At 38.5% G+C, this 16,882-nt stretch overlaps 1 protein-coding gene across 3 annotated transcripts in view; it reads left to right on the top strand.

Moving 5' to 3' along the window:
* LOC105482669 (uncharacterized) overlaps positions 1-16,882 on the top strand; it is a 75,497-nt gene that overhangs the window by 42,177 nt on the left and 16,438 nt on the right. For all 3 annotated transcript variants that reach the window (XM_071071831.1, XM_071071827.1, XM_071071829.1), the window contains exons 3-5: positions 8,802-8,915; positions 13,209-13,307; positions 13,861-14,040. In XM_071071831.1, coding sequence (XP_070927932.1) covers positions 8,802-8,915; positions 13,209-13,307; positions 13,861-13,874 — 227 coding nt within the window. In that variant the 3' untranslated portion in view covers positions 13,875-14,040. The remainder of the gene's footprint in view (positions 1-8,801; positions 8,916-13,208; positions 13,308-13,860; positions 14,041-16,882) is intronic.

Here is a 16,882-nt window from a genome sequence, read left to right as displayed (position 1 = left end):
TTACTGAAAATATAAGCAAGAAATAAGAGGAGAGAAATAATTAAGAAGGGAAAAGAGGAATAAAAGTAGACAAGGATGAAAAGAGAACAGAATACTTCATACCTCATATACTATGTTTGATACATTGTATACAGCAACATCTTAGAAATATCATTTGAAAACTACTGTTCACTTTCCCAGGAAATTAAATATTAAAACAGCTTGTTGTTCGTTTTGCTACTCTATTGTGAGTTCCCTCTATTGTGATTAATCTTCCTCCAGTACTACCATACACCTAGCACATAGTAGACATTCAATAAACTGGAGGAGGGGGAGGCAGCGGGATAATGTTTGCCTTTTTATTTTCAAACTCATTCCATTTTTTTGAGTAAGTATTATGTTCATGTTGTTATGAACTGAATTGTGTTGCCCCTCCTTGCTCCAACATGCATATTTTGAATCCCTAATCCTCAATATGACTCTATTTGGAGATAGGGCTTCTGAGAAGATAATTAAAGTTAAATGCGGTCGTAAGAGTGGGGCCCTAATCCAAAAGGACCAGTGTGCTTATAAGAAGAGGAGACTTGGGGAGCGCATGCATGCAGAGGAAAGACCATGTGAGGACACAGTGGGAAGGAGACCACCTACAAGTCAGGAAGAGAGGCCTCACGAACCTAAGCCTTCTGTCACCTTTGTCTTGGACTTTCAGCCTCCAGAACTGTAAGAAGATAACATTTCTGTTAAGCTACTCAGTCTGTGGTATTTGATTATGGCAGCCCGAGCTGACTAAAACAACATGGCCCTAAGATTAAAAGGTAACAGTGAAAAGTCTTTACCCTTGCCGCTTTCTCAAATGATTATATCCTTCCCTCCCTTTTAAACAGTATGCAGCATGTTAATGAATGACTTTCTGGTGGACCATGACTAATGTGTCCATCAGTAATACAGTGGAATCTAATAGGCTGTAGTAGAGTGATACCCTTATAACCAGGAGATATGCAGGACTTTGAACTATTACCCTTTTTGATTCTCACACTGTGGTAACTTTCCATTTTTGAATTTTTAGAAATAGTTTTTAAGATTTTTTTCTCCATCAGTTAACAGCTATTATTGGGGCTATAAATGTGCTTAACACTAGCATCTGCTCCACTTATTGCTGATTACCAAATTTGTTAAAATTGTTTCTTTTTTAAACAATCTTTATTTTATTTTAAGTTCCAGGATACATGTGCAGGATGTGCAGGTTTGTTACATGTGTAACATGTTTGTTACATGTGTAACATGTTTGTTACATGTGTACATGTTTGTTACATAGGTAAACATATGCCATGGTGGTTTGCTGCACCTACCAACCCATCACCCAGGTATTAAGCCCCAAATATGTTAGCTATTTATCCTGATGCTCTCCCTCCCCCTTGCCCCAGGCCCCACAAAAGACCCTAGTGTGTGTGTTGTTCTCCACTTTGTGTCCATTGTTCTCATTGTTCAGCTTCCACTTACAAGTGAGGACATGCAGTGTTTGGTTTGCTATTCTGCGTTAGTTTGCTGAGGATAATGGCTTCCAGCTCCATCTATGTCCTTGCAAAGGACATGATCTCATTCCTTTTTATGGCTGCATAGTATTCCATGGTGTATACGTATCACTTTCCTTTATTCAGTCTATCATTGATGGGCATTTGGGTTGATTCTTAAAATTGTTTCTAAAGTAGAAGTCAGTAATACCTAAGTGACAGCTAAGCTTTCCTGTATAAGGTAAGCACATGGGCTTTGATTTCTCTTTTACTGTTTCAGAAGTCAATTTTTTAAAAATGACTTAATTTATTATTTAATTTAAATTAAAATCATTTAATTTAATTAATTTAATTAAAATTATTATTTTCTAGTTCCTGCCTATGTTCTGGTAGTTGAGGTTGCCAGAGAAGTGATTTGCAGTTAGCATTTTGTATTCATAACTGACTGTTCCTCCTCTGTAATTTCACAGTCTAAAATGTCCTGGTTTTGCCAGGAGGTGGCATCAGTTTGCCTGGTAGCTTACAGTTATGAACCTTGCATTGTTTGCCTTTGAGAGTTTCAAAAATGTCCACCTATTCTCAACCGATCAGTTTCATATATCTGCCCAGATGATTTGATATACAAACAGAAAACTATTTGGAGCAATATACTTCAAATTAAACAAGAAGCCCTCTTACTTATATGTGAGCTTTTCCATTACACATGCATGTGATGCTCTCTGGAAAGGTGTATGGTGGGCAGTGCTCAGGCTGAGGACTAAACTGTGAACCACTGCTTGCTAAGCATCATCACTGCCATAGATTACAACTAGACAGATGAAGACCACTCTCTATTATTCTCTCCCGGTCCAGAAAAGGAGCAGCAGCTTTCTTGCTCCTTAGTCTAAACTTAACCATGCAATAAAACATGACCATTTCCCCATATTTTTATTCAATTTGGGAGAATCAGCCAGGCCTGGATGTACCTTTAGTTCTTTCACATGAGTCTGGAGTCTGAAAGATGTGAGTTCAAATCTTGATTCCAGCACTTACTGGCCACATGACTGTATCAAAGTTTCTTGATGTCTCTACACCTTGCTTTTTTATATGTAAAATAAGAATATTCTTAGTATCTATGTCATAGGGCTGTTGTTAGGATTAAATGAGGTGATATGTGTGAAGAATTTCTTGGAACCTTTTGGCATGAAGATCAGTTTATTAACTATTTATGGGCTACTTTAAAAATTGAGAGTTGGAATATATTTAATTCCCTTAGAAAGAATGTATATCCATACAAATTAAATTACCTACATTATTTAATAGAAGAATGTCAGTGAGAAAATGGCATGCTCATTATCCCCAGCGATTTTGCTATCAGGGCACAACTCTGATCTTTCATTGTGGAACTAACTTGTGAGTCAAAAGGGATCCACAGACCATGGGATGCTCAATGCTGGAACACAATACTAATAGCTGATGGATAATTTGACTGATTAGAATGACCTATCACTTATCATTATCAATAAATCATAGCATGTGAAACCATACTGCATACCTTGAATATTGTTGCTTCAACTCTCATTCTCCTCTCATAGCACAAAGCATTTTGCTTAACAACAGCCACATTCTTATTAAAGTGAGCCCACAGGAAATGTTTGAAAATGGTAGCCTAAGACCGGAATCACATGAAGGTTTGTTAAAATGCAGATTTCTGAGGCCGGGCTGATTCTGGGAGTAGGAATTAAGACTGCCAATGATAACAAATTTACAGAATTATTGCCCTGAAATGTACAAAGGTAGGCTTTTTAGTCTCTTTCTTGATTTTTCCGGTTTTTTTCTTGTGCATATTCTCCAACAAGAAAGCAGTTAATCTAGAACAGTGATTTCAAACCCCAGCTCCCACTTGCTTTGGAATTGCACATTGGGAGCTTGATTTCAAAGGTGTGTAGTGAAGCTTGGATCATTCTAATGTTTCTCCAGAAATCACAATTCTGACAATCCTAATTTTATCAAAGCTCTATGAGTGCTAAATAGTTTTTCTGAATAGAAGACAAATATCTTTCTCTTGTTAATTCTTTTATTAAAAGATACATAACAGTATATTTTATCCTACTCTAGCCTTACATGAAAACCTAACCCCAAGACTGTATATGATGTAGTATTTGACATTTTGAATAAATAATGGAACATCTGGAATCTTCAAAATCAACCTAGAAACTTCAGTTTTGCACAAATCTGTTAATACTCTAGGATCTGGATAAACAAATTACATTGCCTATGCTGAGTTAAACCAGATTAATGAAACATTATAAGTATCTCAGTGTAATACTCCAGATTTGATGTAATCCACCTCTGCAACATATAGCTTTAGAGAGGCACATTCCCCTTTGCCTCAGAGAAGCCATCTTTTTCCCAGACTGTCATCCTCCGTGGCTATCACAACTGGCTCACTTATTTTTTAAGTTAAATTATTTGTCTTCCATGTAGTTGGAGAAAGTCAATTATCTTAAAAACTTCAGTGTTTTCTTGTTGGTTATCTTCAAATGTGACACCCACATGAGAACAAAGAAAACTTTTTGAAAGGTCCTGATGAAGGTGGAGCAGTTTTAAAATTACCCAGGGCTCAGTACTCAACTTCTCAGTGGGGAGCAAATGTCCATCCTGTGAGAGGAAACTCCAATATTCAACAGGTGTAATGAGTCCAAAGTCCCAGGACTCAAGGAATACACTCAGCACTTTGCCTGAAGTCATGTATGGGCAACAAACACTTTAGTACCTGCAACATTATAGGATAAAGGCCATACTAGCAGGTGATGAATATCATGCCTTAGGAACTCCAAGCAGACAACGATTTTCTGTACTTTGCTTTAGAGGTGAGAGCAGCATTGGAGGCTCAGGGAAAGTGACATACAGAAGACAACAGCTGCATTTTGGTTGGAGGTAATTTGAAGATGTTTGTTATTTCATATGGTAGGGATGAGGGAAAATGGGTTGTGGAGAGAAAGGTCTACTTGTTTACTTTCCGTCTCCTGTGGAGTATTTGACATCTGGGAGTTCCAAGTAGCATTTTTAAAGCTGTGTTTCAGATCACCTTTATAATTTTCAATTGGCAATAATCTCAGATGCCCCAGATGATCTTTTACACTTTGGTTAGATATTGTGATGATGCCTTTATAACTACTTCAAAAGGCTGAACCACTGGCCAAATTTTGAAAAGTAGATCATCAATCCAGAAAGTGTGACACTGTGTTCACACACAACCAAGGATTGCAAATGATGCAATTTTAGCACCATATTCTTCATCTAAGACAACTTACCAGAATCCTTTGCATAAATTAATAGTTAAGATTCTCTTTATAGTTCTCCAGTGATCCAATAGTGCACCTTCTCTAGTGGTTGACTATGCGCAGACATCAGTATCTACACAGAGTCTAATCAAGTTGTCCAACTAATATGCTGAGATCCCTGAAAAAACCCAGGAATTTTCAGAAAAGCATTAGTTACCTCTAGAAGTGTTATTTCTTCCACTTTCTTTCTCATGTTACCAAATAGTTTCGCATTAGCTCTAAAGGAGGTAATCTACTTACTCTATCAGGTCCCTTATCTGTATTTTCTGTGGCAAATAATTCTGTTGACTTTGCTCTGAATAATTACCAAGAGCTCACTTAACAGGGCCATAATTCTCTCCCCATCTGACTGAGGAATGTTCTTAAACTCCCTTAATCATTCCAACCCACATTCTTTCAGTATAGCAACAGCGTGTCTGTAACTTTTGTTTCTTTTAATTCAGGATCATCAGAGTGGGTATAAAACAGTGACCACCTTTCATAGAGTGAACTATACTTATACTATACTTACAGTGTTTAATATATATTATCTCATTTGATCCTTAGGACAAAAAGTTATATACATATATGTGTATCTATAAATGTATGTATTTATTGCTTTTTATAGGTAGTACTGAAACTACAGTTCAAGGGCAGTAGCCCAAATTTACTCCACTAGTGAGCAATAAACTCGGGATTTTAAACAAGTCTTTGGTTTCAGAAGTCTATTTTGTTAAGGCTCATAAAATAATTCTTTGGTGTAGCAAAGCCCCTTGCTCATTTATATAGACCACTTTAAATGTATTGAGTATATTAGTTAGAAACATTTTGAATACTAGTGACAAAAAAAAAAAACAACAACTAACTCAAGCTAGCTTAGTAAAAAATGGAAACTTATCAGTTCAGTTGTCTGCAGGAGAAAGCAGGGGTGTGGCTGAGCACAGGCCCATGGAGATAGGAACTCTTGTTCTGTGAGGCCTCTCTTTCTCTCCCTCATTTTCTTTTCTTTTCTTTTTGCACACCACCTCCCGCAACACACACACCTTTTTTTTTTTTTTTTTTTTCCCAAACAAGCTTCTTTACATAATGAGAAGCAAAGCCTTCAACAACATCTCTAGCTGGTTTGGGTTAGATGCCCATCTCTGGACTCATCAATTGTGGCCAAAACAATGGAGCCCTGTCATGTGAAGCCCCCTTTAGAACCTCCACATGTCTAGAATCAGGAAGAGAGATTCCCCGAAGAGGGAGGTTAGCATTCCTGGGAGGAGGGAATTACATGATTTTCAACTTATATTTTCATATGGGTAGAAATGCATTTACCACACTCCTAATGTAAATCAGAATTTCTGATTTTCTGATGCTCTAACCACATTTCCTAATGCTACATTGCACCCAGCACAATGTCTGGCACCCAGCAGATGTTCAACTGCCATTCTTGAAAGTATAAATACATTTCACCCATTTTCACCTTCATTCTACTGCTTCATCAAAAATATTTTGTATTTTCTTACATTCCATCTGGAAGTCTATAACTTAGTACCCATGTAATAAGGGATTTGGCACTATCACCTCTCTAAAATAACATGTGAAAATGGTAAGCATTCTACGGTTTTCTTGGGGAGACTTTTTTTTTTTTTTTGAGATGGAGTCTTGCTCTGCTGCCCAGGCTGGAGTGCAGTGGCACAATCTCAGCTCACTGCAACCTCCACTTCCCTGGTTCAAGCAATTCCCCTGCCTCACCCTCCTGAGTAGCTGGGATTACAGGCGCACATCACACCACCTAATTTTTTTGTATTTTTGGTAGAGACGGGTCTTCACCATGTTGGCCACACATGAACTCCCGACCTCAGGCAATCCGCCCACCTCGGTCTCCCAAAGTGCTAGGATTACAGGTGTGAGCCACTGAGCCCAGCCAGGGAGACATTTATTTTTAAAAAGCAAGTGTATCTTGTCATTGAGATGCTCATCCACAACAGTAACAAACCCCATTCTAACACCAGCTTTGTGGTTTACCAAGTGATGTCAACTTCCCAATGTGGTAGATGACAAGGTGTGTGTATAACTCGCATAAAAGCCAGGGCAAAGAGTTGAAACCAGCCTCATTGTCTGGGTGTTACTGGAAGTCCTTGTTATCACGGCAGAGGAAATCAAGGATGCTGACACTCCAAAGATCAGGTTAGAGCAGAAGTTTAATAAGCGAAAGGAAGAAAGCTCTCGGGAACACAGAAGGATCCCAGAAAGATGGGTTGCCATTTTACAATGAAATGCAAGGGTTTTTGTAGACAAGCTGGTAGGGAGGGGTGTTTCATTTACATAAGACTCGAATTTCTGACAGTTCCCACCCCGCTTTTTCTAGTGCTCATGCGGGCTCCTTAGTCTTTTTTTTTTTTTTTTTTTTTTGAGACGGAGTCTCGCTCTGTCGCCCAGGCTGGAGTGCAGTGGCCGGATCTCAGCTCACTGCAAGCTCCGCCTCCCGGGTTTACGCCATTCTCCTGCCTCAGCCTCTCGAGTAGCTGGGACTACAGGCACCCGCCACCTCGCCCGGCTAGTTTTTTGTATTTTTTAGTAGAGACGGGGTTTCACCGTGTTGGCCAGGATGGTCTCGATCTCCTGACCTCGTGATCTGCCCGTCTCGGCCTCCCAAAGTGCTGGGATTACAGACTTGAGCCACCGCGCCAGGCCTCCTTAGTCTTAAATTACTCCACGTTGAGTATCTCTTCCCACTGCGCATGTGTGAAAAAGGCCAGGAGGCAGAATCCTCCACAGTGGACTCTCCTGGTCCAGGGTAGCTCTTCTTATCAGTGCTGCTGCAGGCACTCCCAGCTGTGCAAGCCTCCTTGTCTGAGTATTTCCAAGAAGGGAGAGGACTGTGCTTACTGGGGCCCACTGGATGGCTGTCTGTCACACAGGAGGCCCCTTTCTGTGTTAGAAGCTGCTTTTTGTTAGAAGGACCCTTGCCCTATCTGCCTAGTTGATTTCTTTCTCTCTCCTCTCACAGAGTGTCACAGAAAGAACTCCAATCCATCAAGCAAAAGTAATTAACAGCAATTCAAATCTTTATTGGACTCTTAGAAAATAAGGATATCTAATTTGTAGCTCCCACATAGATTTTTGTCTCCACTCCTGTTGTTTTTAATTAATTCAATAATATTTACTAAATGTCTCCTATGTGTCAGACGTGCTTCCACAGCCTATAGAGCCTGCATGTCTCCCCTCCCTGAGTTCCCCTCTTCACTCCTTGGATTCAACTCTCAACTTCAAACTGAGTTTTGAAGTCAGTCAGGGGTGGGGGAGGGTGGTTCGGTTTTTTTGTTTGTTTGTTTTTGAGCGGGAAGTTTTGCTCTTGGCGCCCAGGCTTGAGTGCAATGTCGTGATCTCAGCTCAGTGCAACCTCCCCTTCCCAGGTTCAAGGGATTCTCCTGCCTCAGCCTCCCAAGTAGCCGGGATTACAGGCACCCGCCACCACTCGTGGGTTAACTTTTTTTTTTTTTTTTTTTTGTATTTTTGGTAAGACGGGGTTTCGCCATGTTGGCCAGGCTGATCTTGAACTCCTGACCTCAGGTGATCCGCCTGCCTCGGCCTCCCAAAGTGCTGGGATTACAGGCGTGAGCCACTGCGCCTGGCTGGGAGGGTGGCTCTTGACTTACCGGGCCTCCTCTCCCTTCCAAGGTCTTCTTTAATTCTGTACATTATTTTACTTATTTCTCACAAGTACCTTGATCTTCATTTGTGAAATCTAGTGACCCAAATGCGGCTCCTAACCTCCCTGGGAGTTGATGGGGGTGGGGTTAGGAAGAGAGGGGAGAGAGGAAGAGCTGCTCTTCCCAAGAAGGGTTTTTGTTTTGTGTTGTGTTTATGTGTTTTGGCTTTTGGTTTTTAGTAGATGGGGGATGTGCACGTGGGAGGTGAGGGAGAGAGCAGACTGCAAACCCTGTAACTGATCCATTTATTATCTGTTCTTTCAACTGAGTAACATGCTTTTCAAAAGTGTTTTTCTATGTTTCAGAGACAGAAAAGGGGAGACAAAGAAGAAGAAAAAGGAGGGGAAAAGGTAAACGAAAGGAAGAGAATGAATTGCAGCTGAGGAAGTGGAAGAGCGAGAAGCGCTTCCAGATTCCAGGTAACCTCTTTCTTTGACTCCTGATTTGTCACTCATCTCCCTAAATGCCTTAATGACCTGTAACACAGGTGACTCACATGAAGGCCACATGGTGTATGTTTCTCTCACCACTGTCTGCTATTGAAGACATAGGATTTAGTTTTGGGAAGATGTGTGCTGGAAAAATAAAAAGCAGACACAGTGGTTGAATGCAAAATGAATCATAGGAATTATCCAGTAAAATGGCTTAAAATCATATTCCAGGCTCTGAAGTCATGGAAAGTCTGTCTTAATGCATTGGAACCTAATCTAGTAATTTCACCTGGGTTTCCCATCCAGGTATCTCTTCTCTAATTTGTTCAGAAGTAAACAAATTAACAGCTTTTAAACAGCCAATTGCCATGGACATTGATGAAATCTACAGGTTTCATTACTTGATGTCTAAAGACATTTCTTCCTATTTACATCAAAAACACTTTGGAATTCTTAAAGACAGCAAGCCTTTATTTGAAAGAAATACACGTTGAAGTTCTTTAAAGATGAAAGCAGAACTGTCTTGGAGCTGATGCTAAAGCAGAGTGAGAAGACCACATGTATTTTCAAATAAATCTTGAAAAACTCCTGAGACTTGGGAAAGGGTGTAATAGAACACTGCCTGTAGCTGAGACTCACAGAAGCTTATCACAGCATAGAAGAAATTGATGGAAAACTCACATGGGCATCAGAAGTTTCCTTTTATTGGAAACTTTTGCAGTTTTGGAGCCTCCTTATAAAGACGTGAGTTGTTAACAGGCATCTAAATCTGGCACTAGAAACAATTGAGATGATTTTACAGTGTATCTGCCCAGATCCTCACTACTAGATTTTCTGGGTATTTTCTTATTTTTGACAGTTGTCTCAATCAAATTCAGGCAGTCTTTTAAATTTCTGTCTAAAATTAACTGGCATTTTCAGGTATATTGGCATCATTTTAAAATCCACTTATTTTTAAGAACATTTGAATGTGAAAAGAGATGTATATGCAAACTGTTGGATCAGGCAAGTTTCCTTCAGGCTGTCTGGATGTGTCTATCTATAGCATTTGGCAAATACCTAGCTGTCACTCAAAAAAGATAGCTGTATGTTCAAAGTTAAATCTGAAGTACCTACTTGAAGTCTGCTTTATTTATTTTTTTAATTTGGCCAGTTCATTCTTGGGGAATGGAAAGAAAGGAAAATGGCCAGGCACAGTGGCTCATGCTTGTAATCCCATCACTTTGAGAGGCCGAGGTGGTTGGATTACTTGAGGTCAGGAGTTCAAGACCAGCCTGGCCAACATGGTGAAACCCCATCTCTACTAAAAATACAAAAATTAGCTGGGTGTAGTGGCACACGCCTGTAGTCCCAGCTACTGGGGAGGCTGAGGCAGGAGAATCACTTGAATCCGGGAGGCAGAGGTTGCAGTGAACCAAGATTGTACCATTGCACTCCAGCCTGGGCGACAGAGTGAGACTTTGTCTCAAAAAAAAAAGAAAAGAAAAAAAAAAAAGTGGAGGAAATGAAAGGAAATGTTTCCAGCTATTTAACTTAATTCCATATACTTTAAAATTTACATTGAACATTAGCGAGTTCTTCAAGTGAATGGCGAGTATTAGTCTGTCATTTTACATTAGAAGCAATGGGCTTAAGTCCTCAAACCACATTATAGCTAGACAACACAAAATGTTCTTCCTTAGTGTTAATTAACTCAAATACTCAGGTCAAAGGTCTTTATTTTGGCCTATGAATAACCAAATACTGATAATCCACTTTGCTGATTGAGATTGCAAATCTACAGATTTTGGGGGATTGAAGTAGGTTGTTTTTTGGGGGGTTGGATCTGGAGTTTGTAAAAATCTGTTATGCGGCTAAAACAACTGGAATTCACCTCTTTGTCTCTGAAATCTTAGAGATAAAGCCTATATCCTTAGTATATAGCCTGGGGTTTAAAGAGAATTGATGCTGATGGACTCTTGGTTGCCTATGCCGTATCCTTTCTTCTTTGTTTCTACCAGAACCTTGATTTTGTTTAGATATCTCCTCCTGTCTCACATAGTCATGCATTTCAGGGGAAGCTGACCCCAATCCCACCTCTAGGTGAGGACCTGATTGGCAGAAACATGACAATCTCATCCCCTTGCTCATGTTTAGTTCAGTGATAGGCATGGGGCATGGCTCTGGCCAGTGCAACTAGAGGCAAAGTTTGCTGGGTGGGGTCAGACGAGGAGTTTCAAGGACCGTTTCTGAGAGAGGATTATAAAGATATATTTCCCTTTTTCCTCTGAATGTTGTTGTATTTGGATGTGATGCCTGGAGCTGCTGCAGCTATGTTGCTACCAGCCTGAGGTTAATGTTGATATGAGGAAGGGAGAGCAGAGTAAAAAAGAATCTGGCTCTTCAAGGGCCATGATAAGCCACTGAATCAGCTAACTACTTCTAGACTTCTTTCTTTGTGAGACAATAAATTTCCCTATTGTTAACACCATTGGGTTTCTTTTATTGCCAGACAAATGGACCATAACTGATAAAGCTGTCTGCAGGGATTTGGAGCCTTGGTCGATTCGGTTGCTGAAATAGCTTTTCTAGTGCCACAACTTACAATAATGTGGGCTTTAACTATTCTATCAAAAATGAAAGCTGTATGAGACAGTTCAGTTGAAGATATGCCATTTTAGAGCAAGAATCAAAGCTAGTCTGTGTGATTTGGGGTGATCCAACAAACTTCAGTGTCACTTATTAAATTGGGCTGAAATTGCCTCTATTTCCCAGAAGTACTTTCAGGATAAATTCAATTATATAGTTTTAAAGTACTTTTAGAAGAAAGACATGTCATGAATTTGAATAATGATAGCCTTTTCTGACATGTCTTTATATCCATATAAGAACAAAGGCTTCTAGCATTTCCTCTCTCCTGAGTCGATGGAGTAATCATGCTTGTATGCCATTGTAATTTCAGTGGTAGCAAAGAAAAAAAATATTTAAGGATGTCCTAGAGAAAATCACTATAGAGATGAACTTCTCAGGTCCATTCCCAATATACACAGACCAAATAGCCACCCATAAGTGACACAGACGTATACAGAATCTCAGAACTAGACTTTTGACACCCCAGTGGAGTGCAGATTCTATAACATCATGCAGAAATGAACAGAATGTTTTTGAAGCAAGTTTAAAGACAAAATTAATATTCAGTTATTTTAAGAGGAGAAACATACTATGTGGATAGACTGATTCAAGCTGAAAAATGTTAAATTTTCATGAGCAAGAGAATGAATGAATACAATTGAATATTATGCAGCAGTGAAAATTAACAGACAGGATGTACCTACATTTACAACAATGAACCACACATGTATGACAATAAACAGAAAAAGTAAAGCGTAGAAGAATGTATACAATATGTTCATATTAGTATAAAATATAATACCATGTAAATTGAGACTGTTCTTTAGGGATATTACATTTATAGTGAGTATAAAGAAACTCATGATGATGATAATCAGTGCATTTAGAATACCTGCTACCTTTGAGTATTAGGAAAGGGAATGTGATCAGAGGGAGAAGCAAATGGGTACTTTACACTTTAAATTATATTGGAAATATTTTATTCTTTAAACTGAATAACAAATGCATGAATCTTCACTCTATTATTTTTACAGTTTTATTGTTTGTGTGAAATTTTATAAGATGTGTACAATAAAACAAAATAGGTCTCTCAGTTTTATCCCTGATGGGAGACACACTGGTACTGAAAATGTTCTCAGCTGTGTGAGAATGACAGTCTTACTTTTGACTTAGAAGATTCTAGGTTCACTGTTGACTGTAGTGTTTCTCTAACCATATAAAGAGGGAAGCTCCTTGATACTTATATAAAAGAGCCAGACAAACATGTGAGCCTAACTAGAGTCTCTGGTTAGTTTATTATTATTGTTTTTCTTTTAATCCATGTCGAATGTACTACACTGTACTCTAGCAGGCAGAATTATACTGCTCAGATACTCTTCCCCTTGCAAGGTAATTGTCATGGCTCTTTTTATGCGTCAATGTGACTGGCTCAGAAGATGCCCAGATATCTGGTTAAACATTATTTATAAGTGTGTCTATGAGAGTGATTCTAGAAGAGGTTAGAATTTGCATCGGTAGACTGAGTAAAGTAGATGGTTCTCCCCAGTGTGAGAGGGCATTATCCGACCTGCTGAGGACTCAAATAGAACAAAAAGGTAGAGGAAGTTTCACTTTACTCTCAGCATCTGGCTGCCTAGGCTAAGACATCTGTCTTCTTTCTTCCTTACACAGGGACTTATACCATCAGAGTTCCTGGTTCTCAGGCCTTCGGACTCAAACCAGAGTTTACAACACTGGCTTTCCTGGGTCTCTCCTTCTCAGCTTCTCCAAGTATGTGATTCTATATATATACACGTGTGTGTGTGTGTGCTTATTTATTTATTTGTAATCAATTCAATTAATATTTATTTTAATTCTTTTCATTAATATAATTTATATATTTATTTTAATTTTTATATTTTATATACATAAAATCTTCTGTTACTTTGACCCATTGTCCCACTGTCATCTCGCAATAACTTTTCATCACACATCTCTCCTTCATGGCATTTAAGGCACCTATATTTATATTTATTTGTGTAATTAATTGGTCAATGTCTGTTTTCCAGACAGATTGCAAACTCCAAAAAGGCAGACTATCCTGTTGTACTCACTATTATATTCCCAGAGCTTAAAAAAGTGTTCAGTGTATACTGGCTGAATTAATTGAATAAAATAAAATAGGATCACATCATGTTTTTTTCTTCACTGTAGCCTACTGACATAAAGACTTTAAATTTTTCTTAGTGACATACGAAAATGGGTTACTGTTTTCCTTCCCACCATGTCTTTCTGTTTCATTTTTCTTGATTATTCCTAACACTATTTGTCTATTTTATGTTAGGTTTCTCAAACTAAAGCCCGACTTGGGATAGGTGATACCAGGAAACATGAGGAAGGCAATGAGGAGAGTGACGCAGTAGAGGAGCCCAGCCAGGGAAGGAGACGGGAGCAAGATTCCGATCTGAGGGAAGAGGCACCGCATGTCCACACCCTCAGAAGACTGGCTGGTCTTCATTCTGTGGTATAACTAGAAGCGGGGAATTGAGTGGGGAGCTGGAAATTACGCATCTTGGAGGAAGGGCCAGTCAAATTAGTTGGCCACGGACTCATTGCTCATGTAGATTCTGGGGACGCAGTGTGGCATAGTGGTTGAGATGCAGGCTATAGAGTTAGACAGACGTGGTTCAGACCGAGGTAGGTTTGAGATCTGTTTCACCAGTGTACCTTATTTGGGAGCTTTGGGCTGTAATCAATAGAAAACCTAACCCAGATGAGCTTAAACAATAAGGAAATGTATTGACAGCTGGAAATTCAAGTTCGGGTAACCTTCAGGGTCAGCTTCATCCAGTGGCCCTTTTTTTTTTTGCCATATTTTCCTCCCTCAAAAAGTACATGTACTTTTCTGTGTCTGCTTTGTTCCCAGGCTGGCTCCTCCCTTGGTGATTGTGCATGCATGCCACCTTCCCAACATCAGCCTTTTTCCTCTTCTGGGAGATCCCAGATTTTTTTTTTTCTTATTGTAAAGACAATATATGTTCATTTTAAGAATTTGTAAAATAAAGAGAATAATACATAAAAATTAAAATGATCACTAATTCTTCTATTTTGAAAAATCTCTGATGAGCATATATATATATTTGACATATACTTGTGTATATCTTTAAGATATATCTGTGTATATGCATGTGTGTAAATATCTCATCATGTATGTTAAAACAGTTTGGCTTTCATTTATATTCTGTTTGCCAGATTTAATCTTCTCTTATTAGACATTTTGTTGGGTTTCAATAAACATGACATTACTTTTCCAGAAAGAAATTAATTTGGACTTTCTATAGTTGTTTAAATCTAAATGACCAAGTTGTGCCTTTTATGCAAAGGTATTAAACCTAATTTCCTTGCAGCAGGGTTTCTGTTGAGTTGATAGTACTTGTTTTTACTTAGAACACTTAGCCGATTTGAAATTGAGCATTAGTCTTCTGGTTTTGCCTTGTGTTGTTTGATGTTGGATTTGAGAATAATTTGCCTGGGGCCCTCTTAAACCCACATTGAAATAACTTCCTTGTCTGGTGATTTTTATGTCAGAAAAGTTCCGTGAACTTGTATCATATTTACTCCCTGGTGCAAGGTTACTGTGCTCTCTGGGGCGTTCCTGTACACATACGTTTATGAACATAAGGATAGTAAATTGATTGTGGAAAATTCCCTTTATACATATAGAGGAAATGCTTCTTAACAATATATACATTCTAAGTCTAACACTGCCAAGAATATAAAACCCCAAATCCCTAGCCTGTGAAACTAGATTTGTGTGTGTGTGTGTGTGTTTATATGTGTGTGTGTCAAGGCACAGAGCTTGGTCCCCATCACCTGTGGGTAATTAGCTGGAACTGCGGGGTGCATCTGGCTATCCTTGTAGATATCAGTCTCTGTTATGCAGAACCAATAATGGTTTCTCATTCTGGAAGCAAACCCCTGCTAATCTTGGTGAAATAGCAGTAGCACTCACAGCAGCTCTGCTTTGATTAAAAATTAATGGTGATGTGGGCACTGGGAATTAATTATGAGCTGTGAAATCTATGTCTGATATGTTTAAGAAAAAAGAAAACTATGACTGCTCAAAATAGACTATTTTCAGTGCATTTTGGATGTTCCCTTTCTACCACAAAAAAGGTTTAATTGATTTCAATAACTCCTTTTTTGCTCTTTTTATTAAAAAAATACACAGTTCTAAGTGCTTGTTTTGCTCTTCAATGATTAAAAAAAATCAAATAGTTCTTCCTTCCAAATAATTATTTCTAATAAAACTGGTAATACATTCTTAATTTTGCCGGCAATTTGGGTACAAGAATGTTTATATCTATTGCAAGCTTAGAACAATAGTAATGAAATCAGAAGAGATTTATTATTTGCTACTGTAACTTGTTTAATATTTGTTTCTGTTAATTATTTGAATTACATGAAATATATTTTGCATGAAATCTTTCAGTATGAAGGAACAGATGCTTGGGAAGATAGAAAAGAATCCTTTTGCTTTGGGAATGTTTTCTCCTATTTTTTTTATGATTTGGAATTTGGTGCTTTTCCAAGGTATTCTAGATGCTTAATGAGGTCTGGTAAGGATGATATGACAGGCTTATAGGAAGTGCTAATTTTTACAAATGAGTTCTTTCAGGATTTGCCCTCAAGATTTTGCTACCCTACGTTTTAAAAGAAAAAGCTCAAAGTAAGGTACTTATGTCCTGAAGTATCTGTAGGGCATGCTCTTTCCTTCCTTCTTCCCTCCCTCCCTGCTCCCTCACCTTTTCTTCCTTCTCATTCATTTATTCATTTAATGATTTCTTCATCCCCCATTTTTGATTACCTTAGGTGTTCACTGCACTTGGTTCTCTCTGAGACATGAAGATAAAACAAAGCCCTAATGAGCCTTTATTTAATCCTTATCACAACCCTATGGGTTAAGGTTAAACTATCATTTCCATTTAAGAAATCAAGGCTTAGAAAGTTAAGTCCTTGGTTGCTCAAGGTCGCTGAGTTAGTAAATAATAGGTTAGGGTCTTTTTTTTCTGTCTTTGCCTCCCTTGGAGCGAACCGTCTCCCTATGTGTCAGAGATGGCTCTGAACCCAGATCTGTGGGTTTCCAAAATGTAAGCTCATTACCCTACACCATTCTGCATTAACACATGAGATAGAAAAATGTGAGAACGATGAAGCATGATTTAAATAGACTCAACTAAAATGTAGATGAATTCATGGATGATAAAATCTTCAGGAAGTTAATTTAAAAAGATACCATTTATTGTGCACTATTATGTCCAAGAAGTATTTACATTAGTTATCACTCCTTTTTTTATTGTGTGTGT

This window comes from Macaca nemestrina, chromosome 1, assembly GCF_043159975.1.
Source record: "Macaca nemestrina isolate mMacNem1 chromosome 1, mMacNem.hap1, whole genome shotgun sequence".
NCBI lineage: Eukaryota > Metazoa > Chordata > Mammalia > Primates > Cercopithecidae > Macaca > Macaca nemestrina.
This window is presented reverse-complemented; position numbering and strand designations above follow the sequence as displayed.